This window comes from Sinocyclocheilus anshuiensis, unplaced genomic scaffold, assembly GCF_001515605.1.
Source record: "Sinocyclocheilus anshuiensis isolate Anshui unplaced genomic scaffold, SAMN03320099.WGS_v1.1 scaffold1102, whole genome shotgun sequence".
In the NCBI taxonomy this organism is placed as follows: domain Eukaryota; kingdom Metazoa; phylum Chordata; class Actinopteri; order Cypriniformes; family Cyprinidae; genus Sinocyclocheilus; species Sinocyclocheilus anshuiensis.
The window spans coordinates 202,031-223,934 of NW_015539924.1; the positions used below are offsets into that span (position 1 = coordinate 202,031).

General features: G+C 39.1%; 3 protein-coding genes and 1 long non-coding RNA gene across 6 annotated transcripts in view; 2 read left to right on the plus strand and 2 right to left on the minus strand.

Moving 5' to 3' along the window:
• Positions 1 to 2,376, plus strand: part of ribc2 (RIB43A domain with coiled-coils 2) — a 3,723-nt gene extending 1,347 nt beyond the window's left edge. Inside the window, exons 3-7 of the mRNA XM_016483757.1 lie at positions 414 to 725; positions 897 to 1,015; positions 1,130 to 1,357; positions 1,489 to 1,655; positions 1,961 to 2,376. Of these exons, the coding sequence (XP_016339243.1) occupies positions 414 to 725; positions 897 to 1,015; positions 1,130 to 1,357; positions 1,489 to 1,655; positions 1,961 to 2,039 (905 nt within the window). The 3' untranslated portion in view covers positions 2,040 to 2,376. The remainder of the gene's footprint in view (positions 1 to 413; positions 726 to 896; positions 1,016 to 1,129; positions 1,358 to 1,488; positions 1,656 to 1,960) is intronic.
• Positions 2,377 to 2,861: 485 nt separating this feature from the next.
• ada2a (adenosine deaminase 2a) lies at positions 2,862 to 9,697 on the minus strand. Of its 2 annotated transcripts, none has more exons than XM_016483758.1 (10): positions 9,661 to 9,697; positions 7,805 to 8,129; positions 6,854 to 7,073; positions 6,565 to 6,775; positions 6,346 to 6,473; positions 5,960 to 6,050; positions 5,770 to 5,878; positions 5,468 to 5,625; positions 3,644 to 3,846; positions 2,862 to 3,500 (listed from the first exon to the last, which is right to left on the minus strand). In XM_016483758.1, the coding sequence occupies exons 1-10, from the start codon at positions 9,661 to 9,663 to the stop codon at positions 3,410 to 3,412; spliced, it is 1,539 nt and encodes a 512-aa protein (XP_016339244.1). In that variant the 5' UTR covers positions 9,664 to 9,697; the 3' UTR covers positions 2,862 to 3,409. The 2 variants fall into 2 exon arrangements, with proteins under 2 accessions (XP_016339244.1, XP_016339245.1); XM_016483759.1 differs by lacking the exon at positions 9,661 to 9,697 and adding an exon at positions 9,100 to 9,242.
• Positions 9,698 to 9,827: 130 nt separating this feature from the next.
• cecr2 (CECR2 histone acetyl-lysine reader) overlaps positions 9,828 to 21,904 on the minus strand; it is a 42,469-nt gene continuing 30,392 nt past the window's right edge. The window contains exons 8-18 of one of the 2 annotated variants that reach the window (XM_016483692.1): positions 18,240 to 18,329; positions 18,007 to 18,151; positions 17,269 to 17,398; positions 17,070 to 17,107; positions 16,861 to 16,952; positions 16,650 to 16,776; positions 15,874 to 16,232; positions 15,587 to 15,736; positions 14,740 to 15,478; positions 12,827 to 14,624; positions 9,828 to 12,676 (exon numbers count right to left, since the gene is read on the minus strand). In XM_016483692.1, the coding sequence (XP_016339178.1) occupies positions 12,619 to 12,676; positions 12,827 to 14,624; positions 14,740 to 15,478; positions 15,587 to 15,736; positions 15,874 to 16,232; positions 16,650 to 16,776; positions 16,861 to 16,952; positions 17,070 to 17,107; positions 17,269 to 17,398; positions 18,007 to 18,151; positions 18,240 to 18,329 (3,726 nt within the window). In that variant the 3' untranslated portion in view covers positions 9,828 to 12,618. Of the gene's footprint in view, positions 12,677 to 12,826; positions 14,625 to 14,739; positions 15,479 to 15,586; positions 15,737 to 15,873; positions 16,233 to 16,649; positions 16,777 to 16,860; positions 16,953 to 17,069; positions 17,108 to 17,268; positions 17,399 to 18,006; positions 18,155 to 18,239; positions 18,330 to 21,904 lie in introns of both variants that reach the window. The other variant, XM_016483691.1, reaches the window with a different exon arrangement.
• The window catches only part of LOC107686631 (uncharacterized), a 15,114-nt gene continuing 8,272 nt past the window's right edge, over positions 15,063 to 21,904 (plus strand). Inside the window, exons 1-2 of the long non-coding RNA XR_001634057.1 lie at positions 15,063 to 15,132; positions 18,743 to 18,755. This is a non-coding gene — a long non-coding RNA (uncharacterized LOC107686631). The remainder of the gene's footprint in view (positions 15,133 to 18,742; positions 18,756 to 21,904) is intronic.

Sequence of the window (21,904 nt, forward strand, 5' to 3'; positions counted from 1 at the left end):
AATAATACAAATCAAACGACAGTAGTTTATCAGTAATCCTAAAAAATAACACTGCCAAACACACGTTAAAAAACAACAACTTACTTACACATAGTAAGAAATGGTTATAAAAACTGAAACCGAAGCAAAACAAGTAATAGTATATATATATATATATATATATATATATGTGTGTGTGTGTGTGTGTATAATAAAATAATAAGCAATTAAGTAATTTAGAAAACTTTGATTTAGATTTTTTTAAAGAAATATTTTATGTACACACGTTTTCTAAATTGATGTAATTGCTTTTCAAGAATTTTAGTATTTTCATTACTTTTACTTTACTTTTTCATCCAAATAATTGTGGTTAACTTAACACAATTCACATTTACATTGAACTTAACTCAAACCCTTTTCCTTTCTCCTTTTAGCTGATGAGCTGCTGTGCAGTGATCGTGTAGCGTGTGTCCTGGAGCAGCGGCAAAAGAAAGATGAGCGTCTGTTGAATGAAGCCATTGTGCAGTTCAGACAACAGTTTCAACAACCTGCCAGCCGGCGTGAGTTTGATCTGAACGATCCAGAGCTGCTGAAGAAGCAGGAAGGGGTGCGGATACTGCCGGGGCTGCCTGGAGAAGATCTGGCCCAGAAGGACCGGTTGAGGAAGCAGCAGGAGCAGCTCAGAGCATGGACCTTACAACAGCAAGACGAGCTGGAGCGAGCAAAACAACAGTTACACCAAGAAAGTAAGTTCACTGGATGAATGGGAAGCCTTTCTATATCCGCCCCCAAAATTTTTCAGTGACACTTGGTCCGTCTTAAATGTTTAGCTGTTCTTTCTGAGAAGGTATAGTGAATGAATGCACTGAATTTCCCAGCCCTACTATGAAGGTTTTCTCCTTTTACAAACTATATAGTGCACCAGTATGATCAAAGCAGACTGGCTCTAGACAACCGAGCTCTTGAATTGCAGAAGATGGAGGACCAAAGCAAGAAAGCTGCAGCCATCGCCACCAAAGACTTTAACCTTGCACTGGTGAGTCACTGACCACTAAAGTCAACAAGTTAGGCTTTAAAATTCAAGAAGAACTATCAGTACTCTCAAGTAGCCATCATTTTCCTGTTGTTCCTTGCTGCTTCTTGACCTCAGGCTGCAGAAATCACAAATCGACATCTACAGGAGCATCATGAAGAGGAGGAAAACAACCAGACGGACATCCTGAACCAGCTAAACGGAGACCTGCTGATGGAAAACCCTGAGCAGAATATTAGTGTGCTGGGTCTGTCTCGCCTGCGCAAGGACTATTACAAGGGAATGAGTGCTAAAGAGCTCCAGCAGTACACGCAATACCAGCTGCAGCAAGCAGAAGATAGGAAGGTAAAGCCCAGCACTTGGTACTTTGTTTTTTTCAACTTTTAATTATTAGTAAGTAACATTACATGGCACTTCTGAAATGTTTCAAACATTAAAATACACTTAAGTGATAAGAACCAAACAATTGTGTGCAGCGTGCTGTCATGGAGCAACGAGAGAAGGAGCTTCAGGAGCATCACGAGCGCATGACATCCACCCGTGCTGCACTGCTGCTAGAAAGACAGCACGCACGCATTAATAAAGAGCTGCGCAGGGCAATGGACAACACCAACGCACGGCTGGCTCAGACCCATGATGCTCAGTGAGTTAAATAGGGTTTGGCTGACTATATATGATTAGCACACCTACTAATCCATTCAAAATAACTTTTTTTTATATTGAGATTGCATTTCAAGTAAGTCAGTGGACTATACAGCAGTGTTGTTATTGTTAACTAAAACTCTTAAATTATTTCATTATTTAAAAAAAAAAAAACAAGCAAACTGAAACTAAACATAAATATTAGATAAAAAAATACATGAAAATGAAAAATGTTGCCTTGATAACTGAAATGCATTTTGGTATTAAAATTACTAAAACTGAAATAATCACTCTTTCCATTTACAGGAAGAAACATCTTCAGGATGTGTACACAAACATTCCAGACGAGCGCTATTTTTCCCAGTTTAATACCAGCAGTAGATAAATATTACAGAGGGAACCTGAAAGATGAACACCATCAGGGCTCAGTAATCGAGGACAATACACCGTATCATTTTACAGTAAACCTTGGCTTTAAATAGACAGCGGACTCCACTAGAAGTGTTTTGGAAAGCTGCACAATTTTTAATAGGTCAGTAAAGATGGTGAATGTCATATGGTTGGAAACATATGAGTTGGAACACTTGTTTTTTAAAACATTCATGTTGTAAACCAAATAAGTTGCATATTCACAAACAACTGAAATCAGGTAACCTAAGTCAGCCTACAAAGGTTGTTAAAGTAAAAATGTACTTTTAAAAACTTTAAAGGAATAGGACACCCAAAAAAGAAAATGTGAAAAAAAAAAAATCAAAAATCAAAATGAGTTTGTTTCTTCATTGGAACAGGCTTGGTTTAGCATTAAATCACTTGCGCATCAGTGGATCCCCTGCAGTGAATGGGTGCTGTCAGAATGAGTCCAAACAGCTGATAAAAACATCACGATAATCCACAAGTCCAGTCCATCAGTTAATGTCTTGTGAAGTATAAAATATAGAATCCATAATAACACTTCCTCCAGTGAAAAGTTTATCCCCCTTTTGTCATCTTACATCAAAATACTAAGCAATATTATAGATGAAAGACACTATTTGAACTGGAAGCAACAGTTTGCAGTTAAAAACGCTGTATATTTTTGTTTTTGTTTATTACAAACATGCAACTCTTTGCTTCACTGGAGTCGTGTGGATTACTTGTGGATTATTGGGATGTTTTCATCAGCTGTCTCGACTCTCATACTGATGGCACCCATTCACTGCAGAGAGGATCCATTGGTGAAGAAGATGAAGAAACAAACTCATCTACATCCCGAATGGCCTGAGCCGTGAGTAAAATTTCAGCAAATTTTTTTTTAGGTAAACTATTCCTTTAAGAACTACTTTTTCAAATAAAACAATTAACTGACATTGTACATCAGTTTTTCTGGTTTAGCAGGTGTCCTGAAGTGGCCTACCTTGTAAACACCTATATGTTGTGTGACTTTGCTGCCCTAAAAATCTAAAATCTTGATTAGCATTCACAAAATAGCACACAAAACGCGGTCGTCAGCCTGAAGGTTCAAGCACTGGACTGGAGTCCTCCATTTTGTTTCAATGGAAGTCAAGATAATCAGTACACAGATTCTGCACCAGATGGTAGCACAGGCCAGTTCGAGATAATACATTCAGTTTCTCACATCAAGTAACAGCTAAATTGCAGAATTCACACCCCAGTATGTTCACCAATATGACAAACATAAGAGGAAGACATCCTGTAAAAAATGCCCTTAGAGCATGTTTAAAACATCCTGATTTAGAGACCACCTGTTGAAGTAGTCTACAGTAAACTTTCCGAGACAAACTTGTCCCATTTTACCAGCAGTACCTCAATAGCCTTCTTCTTAGTTTGACTTGGCAATGAGCTGTACCTAGAAATAAAGAGCGAAAGGACAAATAAGTTACAAATAAACAGCAAAGCCTGGTTGTAGATTATACTAATGACTGAAAAACTCACACGTTTAAGTAATGTCTGTATAAATCCTAAAATATGACAGTTGTAGCTATCTGTTACCTGAGGGAGTTTATGACCAGCTCTTTCAATGTGCCTAAATTAAAGCTCATTCCTCCAAAGCCCATGAAGGCTTCGTAGAAATCGTGTGAAAGGGCAGTGGCCCCAAATAGAGCTGGATCATCCGAGCTGATCACTACAGGATGACCCTCAGCCATCAGCACTGCCGCTGGGTGGTCCCGCAAGTCTGAGACCAGTTTCAACACCTGACAAAGAGTTAAAGCATTATTAGTATTTTCAAATAAGTGGCTATTCAGACAATGAAACGTACATTTACATTTAGCTGATGATGAACTTACAAATGAGGACAATAGAAGCAATCAAAACCAACAAAAGAGCAATAATGTAAGTGCTGTGTTAAGTCTCAGTTAGCCTAATGCAGTATGCATAGCCAGGTTTTTTTTTTTTTATAATAAACGTAAAGAAAACAAGTAGATGGAGCAGAAAAAGAATAGGGAACACTAGTGTTACAGGGACTTTTTTTTTTAATAAAAATAAAACGAGTCAAATAGAGAATTCTAGTGTTAGATGCCCATTTTTTTATAATAAAAAGAAAACGGATAGAATTGAAAAAGAATAGAGAATGCTAGTGTTAGATGCACATTTTTTATAATAAAAAGAAAATGGATAGAATTGAAAAAGAATAGAGAATGCTAGTGTTAGATGCACATTTTTTATAATAAAAAATAAAACGGATAGAATTGAAAAAGAACAGAGAATGCTAGTGTTAGATGCACATTTTTTATAATAAATTTTTTTTTTTGAATATAACCATCTATATATAACTAGCCATCTTCAAGAAACGACTAAAAACACATCTGTTCCACCTTTATTTGACCCTCTAACTCTAACACTTTCTATTCTATTTTAATTCTACTTTATGTTTATCTTATGTAAATGTAAATATAGCATAGACTGAAAAAAAGCATAGTGGAAAGCTGAAAATACGTATAATGTACCAAAACAGCAAGATACACTACCGTTTTTGAAAGAAATGTCAACTTTTATTGAGCAGGGATGCATTAAATTGATCAAAAGTGACAGTAAAGACATTCATAAAGTTACAAAAGATTTCTAGTTCAAATAAACGCTGTTGTTTCTATTCATCAAAAAATGTATCAGTTTCCACAAAAATAATTTTCAAATTGATAATAATAAGAAATGTTTCTTGAGCATGAAGTCAGTATATTAGAATGATTTCTGAAGGATCATGTGACACTGAACTCACAATATTACTGTTTTTTTCTTTTTTGATAAAATAAATGCAGCCTTGTTGAAAATATTACCAATGTTTGAACGTAAATTTCAAACTGTAAATTTAATTCAAAATATAACCTTGCATAAAATCAAATTTGTACAATATTTACATATTTATATAATATTTTCATCTCATACATTTATTTTACATATTGTAACTCTCATTGATTAGCTGATTTAACACGATGAGATTGTAGCATGTTTTAACAAACAGTGACTGTTTAAGACATGGACATTAAGTAAGTATGAATATGAAGTACTGTTTATAACCAATTAAATATGACATATTTCAACAGGAAATCTTTGTGATATTCAGCAAAAAAAAAAAGAAAAAAGAGCAGGGCTTAATTTTATCCTTTGGAAATGGATCTGATCACAGAAAGCAGGAGTTACATACAAGAATGAAGTAAGACTAAATGTGAGTTATTGGCTATTTGTTAATACTTCTTCAAATGTTTCGTTTAGAATAATGTGCCCCAGCTGTACACAGTAAGACCAGAAACATGCATTAAGGTAGTCAATATTTTAGTTTTTTTTTTTACTTCAAAGGCATAATGAGTGATGATATACCTGATTTGAGATTGGACAGATTTCAAGTGGTACATCCATCTTTCTAGACATCTCTTTAACTACAGGATGATGTGCCAAAGCAAAGCCGTGACCTATACGTGTGGTGTTGAATAGAAGAGCATCCATGAGGTTCTGATCGACATCTGTTCCCTGTGAATCTGTGTGGGAAAAGTGAATAAAGTTACCAGATGTTACTATAGCAACTGTAAAAAGAACAAGCACTCAATCTTTTTGAGCCTAAAGGACGACTTTGAGTTACACTGCTTTGTACCAGATGAAAGAACCAAGATGTCAAAAGAAACCTGTCTCTCCTGCGTGGAAAAAGTAGGGCAGGTTAACACCCCTGTCTTCAGGTAGACTCAAAGCGTCCTTGAAGTACCACAGAGGTCTTCCAAGGTCTTCTTGTCCTACCTGGAGTTATAAAAGCAAATGTTTTCTTCAAAGTTTATTCACGAATTGTGTATTTCAGCAATATGCTCATCATATACTCACAAAGTCAAAGCCTGCCATGATATCTGGAAAGTTTCTGTGTAGTGTCATTGCTTCCTCTACTGTCTTCACCGCCTCAGTTGCATTTATACCCCTAAGAGGAACAGGAAATGATTTCTGTTCATTCAAATCTTCTTTAATCAAACTAATATTTCAAACAAATGCTGTTCTTTTGAACTTTCTATGTATCAGAGAACCCTGAAAAAATGGATCACGGTTTCCACAAAAAATATGAAGCAGCACAACTGTTTTCAACATTGATAATTATAAGATATGTATCTTGAGCAGCAAATCAGCATATTAGAATGATTTCTGAAGGATCATGTGACACTGAAGACTGGAGAAATGATGCTGAAAATTCAGCTTTACCGTCACAATGTTTCTCTCACCTGTGGACGGTAAAAATCACCCGAGCCCCTAAGAAGTCTGGGTAGTTTGCAGTAAATCTTCTCACAACATCCTGGCAGGCCCTCATACTCCAGTCCTTATTATTTAGTCTGCCATCAAGTTCATATGTCTTGAAAATGAGCACATTATTAGTATTTATTTACAGTACACACAATTTTTAATTGATTTTCTTTATTTTTTAAAGGTAAATTCATCCATACCACTGGCAGCAGCGCCCTGATTTCCACATACATGATGTTGTCCTCATAAAACTGTCTGAGACCTTCATAGAGGTAGTCTTTGAACACAGGTGCATAGGTGACCAGCCCATAGGCCACTAAGAAAGCCTGCTCAAATCTCTTCCACACAGTATCTTGGCTAGGATAGGCTTTGTCTGGGTCCTCGGTGAAGAGTGTGAGATTTCGAATGAAACTGTGGATACAAATGAACATTTGAGACAAACATCCCTCACCGACAGTCTCAGATTCACTGTAGTGTTTTAGGCTATACCTGTTGTCCAAATCAGTGCTGTTTTTAATCTTCTCCCTGAGGGATCTGAGCAAAGTCCATGAGGAGCAGTGCGGACGAGATGCAGGCTGTCCAGAGGAGAAGATAAACTGCACGGTCTGCTCATCTGTGAAACACACGTAGCAGTTCTCTCTGTAGGTCACGTTCTTAACCAGCCAATCCACACCTACCATAGCAAAGTCATGAACATGCAGGGCCGCACCTGGACAAAAGATAGAACAGATAAATCATCATAGTTAAGCCTAGGTGGAGTTTAAATTGTTCATACTTTGTCTTTCTATATGTATATATTCTATCATTCAAAAGTTAGTTTTTGAAAGTTGTTTCTTATGCTCACCAGGGCTGTATTTATTTGATAAAAAATACAGTAAAAAAAAAAAAAAAAAAAGTAATATTGTGAAATATTACAATTTAAATAGTCTTATTGAATTGTTTTTTTTAATGTAATTTATTCCTATGATTGTCAAAGCTGAATTTTTGGCATAATTTCTCCTGTCTTGGGTGTCACATGATTCTTCAGAAATTATTCTAATATGCTGATTTGCTGCTCAAGAAACATTTCCGATTAGTATCAATGTTACAACAAAAAAAACCAGTTTAATATTATCTGCTTAATATTTTTGTGGAAACCGTGATTTTTTTTTTTTTTTTGATACTTTGAAGAACAGAAATGGAAAAATTCAAAAGAACAGCATTTATTTCAAATAGAATCTTGTGACACTGTAAATGTCTTCACTGTCACTTTTGACCAATTTAAATAAGTGAATAAAAGTATTCATTTCTTTAAAAAAAATAAAATAAAAAAATTGTACTCCAATCTTTTGAACAGTAGTGTATATATTAAATAAAACAGAGAGAGAGAGTATTTCTGATTATTATCATTCAATCAAATCACAAACTACACAATAACTCTGCATTATTAAATTACTACACCTTTAGGCATCTTCTGAAGCAAACTAAAGACAGGACTTTGATCGATGAGGCGTTTTGCCTTGAAGAAATGCATGGACGGTGGGAACTGTCTTGCTTCCATATCATGCTGCTTCAGTTTCTGAAGCTTTCCGTCAAGCAGTTTCTCTCTCTCGTTCAGTGTTATGTTGCCTCCTGTCCGTCTAGACGCCTCCAGCCTTATCAGAGCCTCCCGCTTCCTGGGATCTGGTCCACAGTTACATGATGCACACCACAGAAACAGCATCCATATCCGCATCAGGTCTCTTAGTGTCATGGCTGGGATGTAATTCAACCACAGATCTCTGTGCTATTGGTGAAAAGTAATAAACAAGTAGCTGGTTAATTATTTAAAGGTGCAGTGATTTTTTTTTTGTTTATAATCCAATGATTGATATGATGGTCTTGTATTCAATATTTAATACTAAAAGTTGATGCAGTAAAAGTCAAGTAGAAGTAAATGTTTTCAGTTACTGTGTCCAATCGTGTCAGTCAATTATATTTTGTTAAAAATGTAAGTTTGTAGAAACAAGTTATTTGCAGATGCATTGGTCTCACCAATGATTAATTTATAAAATATGTTATTTTTTGGGGTTAAAATAAAGTGATAGTGTATAGCTAGTCACGTCCACTCATACCTAGAAAAAAACTCTTCATTTTTTTCTTAGGAGTGTAAATCAATTGAAATAACACATTCAATTTTTGTTTTAAAACACTCACACAAACAAACAAAAAAAACTCATTTGAACATATTAGTCAGCTGTCAGTTTTAGTGGTCTAGACTGAATGTACTAGCAGTGTTGAAACTGCAGAAAAGGGGATTTGCCCACTGCTTGCACTTCTATTTTAACTTCTCAGCAACAGATTTACATTGAAACCAGTTTCAACCATTTCAACCACCAGCTGTCAGCTGTTGGAAACCGTTTACTTCTATGAGCAAAATATAAACTAAAACATATCATATAAATGAAATCTATCAATCATGCTAAAACAATGTGACCATCTGTTACAGACCCAATTACTTGTAAACAACCCACATGACAAGCGGACCGTCGAGCAGTACTCTACCTATTATTGGTCATGATTGTGCTGTCTAGCTGCTGTTCTTTATAATGCTAACTTAGTATAGATCAAAAACGTCCTGGCATGCCTTTCAAATTTCGATAGATGTAATTGCTTATGAACTTAACGTTAATTGTCCAATAAAGAGTTTTTCACCAAGCACACACTGAACCGCGTTACATGAATAAAGCCCAAATAAACTAACAGAAAATAAATACCTTCCGACACAAAGTGAATTAGAACAGGTCTTATCTGGCAATTGAGTCCGCCGTATCTCTACAACAATCAGGACAATAAAAAGATGCAAGCTTAAGCGACTTCTGCTCCACTACTGACTTCCACAACAGAAAGTGACGTCATGTCTTTCCTTGAAGCTCATTGGCTCCGTTGTGTGCCAGTGCGCGTGGACAAAAGACATGCCGAGGACAAAGACTTGTCAGCGTATTCAAAAACTATAGAATATATTACATTAATTTCGGTCTTGTTTTTTAAAAGTTTAAAAGTCCATAAGGCGACGAGTGATGACTATGAAAGCGATATCTTTCACAAATGCCATCTCCAGTGAGGTCTCTCAGGCGTTACTTTGAACCCTGACTAAAATCTTTGAGACTTTCTGTGAGTAACTTACACTAGTACAAGCAGCAGAATATCACGGTTATCTATAATATATACAGTATATGTATAATGGCCATGCCTGCTAACGTGTAGTTTAAAATGTAACCCAGCTTAGTACCAAGTCATTAGTGCAACGTGCAACTAAGAGTTATCAAAAAAGTTACCATGGTTTTTCAGGCATTTACTATACCGTTGTATTCTTCAAAGTACTTTGGAGTACCACCATGTAAACGCCACGTTATATAATCAAAGTAAAATGTCACTGTCGTCACCTTTAGTAGTGCACTGTATTTTTATGAGGAGAAATGAACAGAAAATTGAGAGCAACATCTAATGAAACGTAATTTATTCTAAGAAATGTACAGTATAGAAAATACTTCGGTCCATTTCCAAAATAATTTGTCTGTCAGGTAAGAACTTGTAAACTTCACAAAATGAAAGTTACAGGTGTCGTTTTGGATGCCATCTTCGCTACTGAGGTAAAGTGAACCGTTTCAAAACAAACATAAGAACACATTTATATTAAAAAAGACAAATTTACAAAACATAAGAGCAAATAAATATGATTCACATTTAACCAACTAGTTTCTTAACTAGTACAGACAGAATAAATGACAGCAGAGATGTGGAAGGGTGGATTTCAAGAGATACAGATCCGTAACCCAATACCCACCAAAAGGTGAAATAAAATAAAATAAAAACAACTTTACACAGCAATATCCACACATTCTTGTAGTCCATTACAACTAAATCATCCCTTTACATATTAACAGTGGAGAAAGGACAGTCCTCTGACAGACCACTAAAGTGATACATCTTCACCTATGAGCCAAGACAGGTACACAATGGTGGACAATGTCCATGTCATCTCACAGCTGCTAATATTTCCATATCCCTAGTTCATAGAATACAAATAAACAGTTCGCATGTCCACAAAAATACAAAAATATTACTGTCCGACATTTTGCACCATCACAGGTTTCTGGGACAAATGTTCTGTGTACCATAAAAATCACTGTCAAATCCTTCGCACAAACGTGTACAACCTCTTTTCCACTTCAGCATGGATTCCACAAAATGGCAAAATGAGGGCAAAACTTTCTAGGATGCTGCCTTCATTTCACTTATGGTTGTAAACACCAACATTAATAATTACCGTTCGGTTTTTGCAAGTGAACATATTAAGGCTATATATAGTGTTGATGTACGTATCAAGCTGTAAATCATAAAAAAAAGAATATTTAAGTGTACAAAAAAAAAAGATCTCCACGTGTCTATGAAGGGAATGGAGAATGTGCCACATTATGGCATTATGAGGTAGATATTCTTGCTGCCATATTCTCACAAATTGCTGTTTCTTTACAATGGTTTGTCAACAAGAGCTGAGTAAAATAGTAATTCAGACAGACCAAGAGAACAATAAAAAAAGCAGATATTCAAAGTAATTCATTTAGTGCAGGACAACAATAGTAGGAGCAATTAAAATGAACAAAACCATTCTAGTTAATTTTCCGATCAACCTTTCTCCCCCCATTAAAAAAAAAAAAAAGCATTTAAAACTAATTCAAAGACCACACCTGGTTCCTGTGTTGCCCGGTTCCTGTGTCTGTACTAAAGATCACAGATGAATTGAAGTTAATCACAGTTTCAGTGACATTTCATTGGAATTTTTTTCTATGAATATTCTATTGACAATACCCGTATTAAAACCACTACACCCTGAGGACACATTCAGTACATTGAATTAAAAGTGGAAGCATTCATGTAAAATATGAGCACATCGACATTTCTCCTATTTCATAAAAGGAGCTACAGTGGTACTTTTACAAGTTTTAAGGCTGATATATAGTCTCTCATCTAATGCATTTTTAGTATTGCGACTCCAGCTGGTTGTCAATTGTGACAAAAATTCAATTTACATTCCAATATGTGAAAAAACATTTTAAGATTGATGACCAGTGATGAATGATATCAGGTGAAAACAAACCAGCCTTCAAGGAATCCCAAAAGCCATAGATTACTAGAAAACTGTGTAGATATTTAGAGGTGAAAGATGGCTACCTCAGTATCTGAAATCGATTAATTCTGTGCACACATAAACTAGCAGGACACATCAATATGGAACAAGACAACACATCAGAGATAGACAACTTGAGTGAAAAGTTAGAATTTAGTCCCATACAAAGGAGCACACATCTAATTTATGTCCAAGGCCACTAATTCCAGTATGAAAGACTATTCCTAGTGCATGACAAATAGAGCAGCCAAGTTCTCTGCCAGTCTAAGAAAAAAAAGACAATCTTCAAATTGAAGTGGCATTAAAAGAATGCACATCACCAGAAATCACGTGGATATGGTGTTTTAGTTGAGATGAACATCACCTCATTAAAACACTCCAGATGAGGTGTTTCCCAGTGAAGCACAAGATCCATCTTTTATTCCTTAAGTTGAATTACTACTATATCTAAAATCTTTCACAGAACATTCAACAAGTACATGAAGGCAACCGGGTCTAGTTTGTCCAAAGAGCTTGGAAAAAGCTCCAGTAGCCCCAGTACCTTATTTACTTCACCTGAGTTTAACTTTAAACCAGAACATGAACTGGTAAATCACATCTTGCTCTTCTCGTGGACTGGGGAAAAAAAATTGTTTATTTACTTCCCAAGTAACAGCCCATCCAAAGGAAATTGAAGATGTTGTTCCTTTATAGGGAATGAGGCCAAAGAGACATTCCAGTCTGAAAAGAGAAGCTGCAGACCACTATTATAGTGTTCAAACAGTATTTGAGCAATAAACAGGACTGAAGATTCACAGCTCTTCCTTGGTCAATGATCCCACCTCTTGGTACTGTGAGTTGTTCCTTTTCCTCCTCACTGCAAAGGAGTGCCTAATCCAGATGAGGATGGGTTATCACTATCTCAAAAACATCTTCTAGGTGGGTAGTGGAGCATGTCTGAGGATCAGGACTTTAAATAATAAAATAACTTGCCTTTTTCAGCAAATTATCATATCAACAATCTTCCTAATTTTTGTTGTCGGCTCCATTTTCTTGTATATTTCAGGATGTAACAGTGTTGTAAAAGATATAAATTTTCCTTGATTTTCCAATGAAATCCTAATTTTCATACTCCTTGTTTATTACCTGGACCATTGGGAGATACTGTACCCAACATCTGGTGCCTATCAGACAAGAAAAACGGTTACTAAAGGTAAGGAAAACTGATGTGAAGGCATTATATAGACAAATGTAGATGAATGTGTAAGTGCATTATTCTTCTGGATCCAAATCAATTATATCATAAGATCCGAGAGATAAATGAGATCTCTTACCCTGTGCGAAGTAAGTGTTCTGCAACCATTGCTCTCTGAGGAACCATCATTCCCTGGAAGTGTCCTGCAACATTTGAATGCCTGTACATAGCCATGCGAGATTGGCCTGGAGAGAAAGACAGGTGCTGGGGCCTCTGTAAAGCTTCCATCAAATGTGGATGAGGATGCTGTGGTGCAAAATGTCCACTGGGAAAGTGCTGGCCAGAATACGGCCCACTTGCCACCATATGGGGTGGAGGAGCACCACTCTGCTGCATGCTGGGATGCATGCCACGAGGCCCATATGGGAAACTGGGGTGTGGCTGAGCTGAAGTACAATGTCGGGCTGTTGCATTATGGCTGTCCAGGTCCAAGATCTCCTTTGGGCTCTCAGACCGTTCAGAAGGCTCTTCAGTCCTTGCCTGCTTGGAAGGGCTGCCATCCTCTCTGTTTTCCAACGCACTGCTATGGGACCGATCGGGTAAAGGACTAGGTGACATTAAGCTCCCAACAGATCCATCCGAGCCATGTGGAGACATGCTATTGTCCTTGTGTCGACCATTAAAACTTCCAATGGATGGTGATGGGTAAGAACTGGGCATCATTGGGTGCTGAGGCTGGTATGGAGGTCTAGGCCACTCCTCAGATGGAAATCCAGGTCTGCCATGTCGGGGGTGCTGATAGAACTGCTGCTGTTGCTGCTGGAACTGAGGAAACATGCTGGATTGGCCTTGAGGATGCTGTGTGGCCATGCGATACTGGTATGGAACACCTTGTTGGTGATAAGCAGGATAGTGTGCAGGATTTTGATGAAGGTAATTTCCCTGTGATGGTGGTCCCTGGTTTGGGTAAGGCTGGTGATTTGGCGGGTGTAATCCTCTACCCATCTGTGGGCCAAAGTGTTGATGTGCTGGCTCAGTTGTACCATATTGGGTCACAGTATTACTCTCTGGAACCTGAGAGTGTATTGGAGGAGCCTGATTGTGAAGGGGTGCTAGCTCCTGCCTTCCTAGTTGTGTTTGTGACTCTGGACTGAAGGGCTGTGGTTTGTAAAGCCCGCTGGCACAATCAATTCTCATGTTAGCGTTGCTGTTATCTTGGGAAGCTGTACTCCCACCTGACACTTTCCTGCTGGTAGGCTCACAAGGCCTTTGGTCTCCCTGATCAGCTGGAGAGGGTTGAGCAAGTAGATGCGATACAGGGTGGCTAGGAGGTAGAGAGCTGAGGGTTGCAGGCTGATGAACACCAGGCTGACCCCCCTGAGGTGGAATCTGTGGCATTCCATGAAAAGGTCCTGCCTGTGGCCCTCTGACTGATCCATTGTGTGGTACTTGCGGTGAGCTGTTCTGAGCATACTGATGAGATGCATTTTGTGCCATCTGTTGAGGAAGATTCTGCAGAACATGTGAAGGAACATTCTGAGACTGCCGTTGAGAACCATTCTGAATAAACTGTGGTGGAACATGTTTATGGATTTGTTGAGAGTGATACTGGGGAATTTCATCTGGGGTTTTATGGGACATTGGCTGAGGACCATTTAGGGGTAATGAAGAGTAATCCACAGATTTTTGCTGTGGGGTACCTGGTTGGGATTGAGAATTTGGGTGGTTATCATTGTGGATTTTCTCTAGATTTGACAGTCTATGTTTCTCTTCATTCTGACTGGGGCCTTCCGTGCTTGGATTGGACACAGATGCCAGAGCTGTTCCTAGAGAAGGTAGCTCAGATTTTTCTGTTGGATTGTGATGAGAATGGCTGTCAGCTTCAGTCAGAGCATTTTCTCCAGTTGACGGTTTATCACCAGATTTTGAACTTGAACCTGTCGGGATATACAATAATGTTAATATGCGCTTAAATCATTGCAGGTGCACATCCCATTTTCATTGAAAGCAATAGTGTAATGCCAAAATATGGCAAGGAATACCAACTCTTACCTTTGGGGGATACAGGAGTGTGCTGGATGTCTGCAGCGCCATCTCTAACAGGCCTGATGAGCTGGTTTTCAGGAGAAGACAATGCAGCAGAAGCTAAAGCATTAACACCACTTGGTGGGATGGGCTGAAAGTTCTCAACACGATGAAACAATGAGGCCGAGAGCTGCTGGAGGGCAATCATCTCTGGGCTATCAAGCATGGAAGCCAAATGTGGCCTTGAGACCTGAGGGGCCCCTGGTGGTCTTTGGCCAATGGGACTTTGGGAGCTGACAGAGGGCATTCTATATTGACCATTTGTCATTGCATAACCAGTACTGTGTGGAGGATGGATCATGATGTTATTGTATGGATGCTGGCTTGTTTCACTCTGCTCTTGCATCATAGTTCCACCAGGTGTCGGCTGCCCATGATGGTTCATGGGAGGCCACAGCCTGGGCACGTTCATACTATGGGGGCCATAAGGAGGGTAGGAACTATGCATTGGGACACCTGGCCTGGGGTATCGGTTACCCATAGGCTGCATGGACTGCCCTTCTGGATGTTGTTGTGAAGGGTGCATGTTGCCTTCAGGTGGAGGGGCACAGAAACCTCCAGGCTGAGATGTCACTGGCCTTGGGCCAAGAGAAGGACCATGAGTAGGACCAGGATAAGAATGTTGCTGATGTGAAGGTTGAAGTGGTTGGCCATCAGGTCCAATTGGGTATCTAGGACCAAGATGTGGACCATTTATGTGGGAACACTGATTAAAAATAAAAGAAAGAAAACCATTATAAACAACCTTCAAGACGTGAGTTAACAAATTGTAAGTGATTGAAACTAATACTGCTGGATGAAGATCACTACATACCTGCATGTTGTACTGAGGTATATGCTGACTTCCATGGTCCACCGGTGGCCTGGACATGAGGGGTCTCTGTCCAGGATATGGATACTGAGGGTCAATCATCATTCGTTGAGTATACATTCCTGGTCCCAAAGGACCTGCAGGTTGTTGAAACTATAGGCAAAAAGAGCACATCTCTTATGAAGTACTGACAATAATAAGTGCTCCAGAAGAACTTTTATGACAAGTCAAAACTGTTGTTTCAGCTGTCAACAATAAACACATTTTTTGTGTAGAGAGTGTAGTCTAACCTGTTGAGCAGGATGTAGCATGCCAGCCTGTTGCTGTCCTGGGTGGATGTTATGAGGATGTGGGGGACCATTGGTGTAGTGTGGGGGAGGGTATTGTAAAGCAGATTTGGGTTTGTCTTGTTGCTGATTGTTTCCTTTTCCACTATTGGATGTTTTGCGTTTTTGAACTTGCTCAGTGGCTCTGATCAAGCTCTCAGGACCTGACTGTTTGTGACTTTTGCTCTTCTTCTTATCCTTGCGGTCACGGTCCTCACTGCTCACATGAAACTCTTCGTCCGTGTCGCCATCCTCAGTGGGGAAATGCTTCAGTAGGGCTCGGCTAAAGCAGCGTTCTAAGGACTCAGCCATTATTGTGTATTCTGAGGATATACAGACAGGTAAACACAAGCGCGCACACACACACACACAATCTCATCTCCCCATGAAAAGCAAGCACACCAACCAGGTCACAGAACCACAGTTGACCTCTGACCCCGCCACCCCCAGGGGAGTGCATTCTGATGGATGAATGGCTCCAGGGAGGGGAGCTGCGGGGCTGAAATGTCTCTGTGGCACTGCAGGACCTGGTGCACTAGAGGACAGCTCAATCACTCTCTATTAATCAATGTCAGAGCCTCTCCACATACTTCCACTAGTTGTATGACTTGCTTTGCTCATCAATTTTTAAACACTGCTACACATTCCTACATTTTGTTGAGCAGATTTTTAAAAATGTTTCACTTCAGCTTAGCTCTTTTGCTTAACTTGGCAACAAAACAGCGTTAAATCATATTTACCACTCTCTTCTCCATTGTATTCCAGACAGTTCTCAAACATAAGCTTTACATCAGCCACAAACTCATCCTTAGCGACGTACTCCCCATCATTCAGCTTTCTCTCAATGGTGGACAGGTCCATTGGAGTCTGACAAAACATTTTAAATCACTTTTTGAATTATTCTTAACAAGGTAAAACTAATTTCTTTATAACATCTTGTAGTATGCCCACCTGTATGATTTCATGATAGTTGGGGGCATAAGACTCATCAACAGGCTCCATGAAAGGCCAGGCATCTTTGTGTGCTTTGAGGGCCTCCAACACTGACAAGAAAATAATTTTACATTATTTCAGTGGAACTTCTACTTTACTGTAAGTAGTGAATGAGGAAACAAACACTGTGGTTTGACCACAACACAAAAACCATTGTCCAAACGTACCTTTGTACAGAGCAGTGTAATCATCATCTATGTCATAACTGCAATATAGAAAAAGAAATGAGTACTGAATAGCAACAACCACACCGAACTACACATAAAAGCTTACACATATTAACAAGTAAAATTAACATCAAATGCATGTTAGGAGGCCAAAATTCAAAGCTAATACTGAGTTTGAAAGCTAAAACAAAGTCCATACAACTCTTTGGTGCGACGTGTTCGGCGACTAGGTGAGTGAGTCTCCAGATTCAGCAGCTCAGGGGGAAGTTCTTTTCCTTGAGAGAGCAACCAGGCCTTCTCTTCTCGCTGCTTCCTTCTACGTGCACGCTCTGAACAACATAGAAAAACACATCAGTGAATGACAGAATAATAAAGCACTTCACACTTTTTATTACCATTATTAGTGCACTTGTTACCTGCCCACTTCTGCCTGGGACAAGGTGAGGAAAAGTTTGCAAACGAAATCAAGTAGTAATATAATCAATTCATCAGGCAGCTTTAGAAGGCACATTTGATCAAAGGGCACAGGCAAGATAAAGGAGAGAAGTGCTTTATATGCTGACATTAAAGGCCCTGACTGACACACCCTGCTGGGAGGATTAAAAGAGCTAGAGGAAGAAACCACTGGAGAGAACTGCAAGCCCGATCTTCATCCATAATACATTAATGTGGATAGGCCCATCAGCAGCAGCACAATCAAGAGTTAATTAACCCGCTGACAGGGGATATCAGAGCTGGATGATTCTCACGAGGAGTGAGGTTGATCATTTCCCCTAGCTCAGCTCATCACATGATTAAAGCAGCCTTGGGTTAAAAGCATGCTGACTTCAAAACCGCCATGTTGAGATGAGACCACAGAATGTGCTTTAGCGTCAGTGAGTGTTTGATCACGCTTCTGGGGAAACTTTGGTCGCTGGTTACCTTGAGTGTGACTCACCCTCGACAGCTTTGACTCTCTCCTGTTCCTCTCTCTCCCGTTCTTCCTGAAGCAGTCTCTCGTCTTCTTTCCGTTGTTCGGTGAGCAGGACTTGCCTTTCCAGGTCCTCCTCCTTCTGTTTGTCCACCTCAATTGTGGCTCGTGTCTGCTTCACACAAATTCATAAATTAAACCATAGCTTACATCACATAGATAAACAAGAAAGTGCTGACACATGTTTTAAAAAAGCCAACCCCATTCTCTTTGCTGCCATTTTGTTCAGTGTGGCGATGGCTGTTGTGTTCCTTGGGCAGATTCAGTAGCTTCTGCTTCATCTCTTTCTCCTGAGGAAGAATAACCTTGTCAGTTATACACATATGTGGGTGTCAGGTAGGTAACTTGGGAGGGGGTATCAATCCCTCCTGAATATGCCCTTTGTTTTAGCCAAGAGGTTGAAGGAAGGTTAAAGGGTGTCATCACAAAACCAAACAGCCCATGGCGACAAAGGCTCATCTTCGCCCCCATCTCAGTATATTCAGGATCTTCAGCTTTGTGCATTACCCTACAAAGCTTAATCCCATGCTAGAAGATGGAGTGTCTGTGGTATCATCACTTAAGAGGTCAAAAAACCTGCAGAGCTGCAGGCCGTCAATCACCATGCTCCAGCTCTCTTCAAGGTGAGAGCCTGCCACATAACGACGGCTAGATGGATTGGCTCTGACAGGGCTGTGAGACTGCTTGCGTGCATGTGTGAGAGAGTGGGTGGATGGGTTTGATTTGAAGAGGCAGTTGTCCAAGTTAAAACCCGTTGCATCAAGCTTGCGAAAGAAAATATCTGGTTCTTTACAGATCTATGTACAGGTGTGGAAAATGTGAAGTTGCATAATGCTAGAAGCACTGAAGCAAGACATACATTTTACAGTGAGGGTATGTAATGGTGATTGCTGGGAGAATGGTAGTTATGGCAACCAGACACTCTAATAGGTCTTCATTAGCCACGGAAATGACATGTCAACACCACTGCAAAATGTGCATATCAACATGCATCTGATATGGACAGTCTCTCACTTGTAAGATAAAGCAAAGATTAGTTAATCTATTATCTATGTGCATATGAAAATTATCTAATATGGAAATAGCTTTAAACTTGAGTATTATATTGATCTAAAGTTGAGTATTATTAATCTGCTGCACTATGTAGATACAATTATTTTGGAGCACTTGCAATTGTCCCCAAGGACAATGGACCCTGCATGGCAAATTAATCTCGAGCCATTGTATAAAGGAAAATTAGGGCCTGAGCACCGGTGGTGCGAGGACCCTCTTGGAATTGCTCAGTTTATTATTATTAGGGCCCGAGCACCGGTGGTGCGAGGACCCTCTTGGAATTGTTCAGTTTATTATTATTAGGGCCCGAGCACCGATGGTGTGAGGACCCTATTGGAATTGCTCCGTTTCTTCTTTTCTCCAAAGTGAATTGCATTTTTGAGGGCCTAAACATTCTCCAAAACTCATGAAACTTTGCACACGCATCAGAACTGGGGAAATAACGGAGTGTGCCTTGTGCTACGTTTTACGTACATGTACGAAAACCAGTACACACGTGTAACACACCACTACCTACAAAAAATATCTTGGTACAAAATCCAAAACCCAACAGGGAGTATGTTATTTTCAATTTCCTGTACGATTTTTGTGCAGTTTTTGCCATTTCCAGGCCTCGTACTTTGACGAACTCCTTCTACAGTTTTAATCGGATCATCTTCAAATTTGGTTAGGGCTATCATAAGGCCTTTGTGACGTTAAATTGCATTGTCCCTGGCGGCCTGACAAAGTTTGATGTTTCACTATGAAACAGGAAGTTGTTGTAACCCAATCAAGCAATGTCCGATCTGCTCCAAACTTCACACGTTTGATCAGAGTCCTGTCCTAAACAAATACCCATGCCCAAGTTCAGTTATAGTCATAGCGCCACCTCCTGGCAACAGGAAGTGTTATAGTTAACACTGTTATGGACTCCTAGGAACATATTAAAAAGCGTCAACAAGTGTTAAATAGGCTGGCACGTGCTAGAAACATACTAAAACATGCTAGCAACACTTAGCTAAGTGTTAAAGCATGCTATTAATGCAGTGAAACAGGAAGTTACTGTAACTCAGGCATGCAGTGTCCAATCTGCCCGAAACTTTACAAGTTTGATAAGAGTCCTGTCTTGAACACATCTACATGCCAAGATTCAGTTAGTCATAGTGCCACCTATTGCCAATAGGAAGTGACATGTTTAACACGGTGATGCACTATTAGCAACACAGTAAAATATGCCATTGTGTGCTAAATGTTAGAAACATGCTCAAAGATGCTAGCAACACTTAGCTAAGTGCTAAAGCATGCTATTAACGCCATCAAACAGGAAGTTGTTGTAACTCATGCATACAATGTCCAATCTGTGTCTGATCTGCCCTAAACTTCACGTTTGATAAGAGTCCTGGCCTGAAAACATCTACATGCCAATATTCAGTTATAATCATAGTGCCACCTACTGGCAACAGGAAATGACTTGATTTACACTAACTTAAACATACAATGTCCGATCTGCCCCAAACTTCACGCTTGATAGGAGTCCTGGCCTGAACACATCTTAAGGCCAATATTCAGTTATAATCATAGCGTCACCTGCTGGCAACAGGAAATGACTTGATTTACACTAACTTAAACATGAAATGTCCAATCTGCACCAAACATCACATGTTTGGTAAGAATACTGGCCTGAAGACATCTACACGTCAATGTTCAATTATAATCATAGCGTCACCTGTTGGCAACAGGATATATCATGCTTTACACTAACTAGGGCTGTGGGATATTGAACAAAAAATACGATATGCGATACCTTGTTAAAAAATGCGATATTCGATATGCGATACGATATTGCTTAAAGTGTGTAAAATCAATTTAAATTATATTTTAAAATATTTAAAAATGAAAATTATATAACCAATTTGTTTCACATTCTTTCTTGGAAAATAAAGAATCACTATAACTTCTGAAAGTGACCAGCAGTTTTAGCATTACTTAAAAAGTAATGTCACAAATCAGAAAATGTAATTTAACATCAATGTGAACATACAAACAAAAAAATCAATGACACAAATTTTATATCATTGTAACTTTGCTTTCCACACACTAAGTACTACTTCATATACCACAGCAAAAACTATAGTCTGAGAAAGTTCAAACATGATTAAAGGCAAGTGAACAGTCAGTAAAAAAAAAGAATACTATTGACATAATTCTGTGTGTATGTGTCTGTTCAAACAGAAGGAGGAGATGCGAAAGACTAATCAACTCGGTCTGAAACGCGTCTCTCTGTGTGTGTGCGCGCTTTGCACGTGTGCGGCAGAACTGAAGAGATGCTGTGCGAGATGCGGCTTGTGCGTGCGCTTCAGGTGCGAGTCAGACAGCAAGACGAGACAGCAAAAAGTTGTTTTCTGCAACTTATTGCACTTAACTCTTTTCAACATCAAGCTATTCTCTGCTATATGCGTCGAGTCGAACTAAAACTTTGACCTTTTGCAACGTTTTGAATTAAGTAGCCTATTATTAAAATGATAATGATATCGCACGCCGTTGCGATATGCATATTGCGATATTTACATTTGCGATATTTCGATAATTTCGATATATCGTGCAGCCCTAACACTTACTCAAACATACCATGTTCAATCTGCACCAAACTTCACATGTTTGATAAAAGTCCTGGCCTTAAGACATCTACATAACAACATTCAGTTATAATCATGGCGCCACCAGCTGGCAGAAGGAAGTTTGGCACATATAAATGACTTTGGCTGCGTTCCAGTCCATTTTTTTATGCCCTTCACTCGCAAACTTCCCTCCGTCTCGTTTACTCGGATGTATG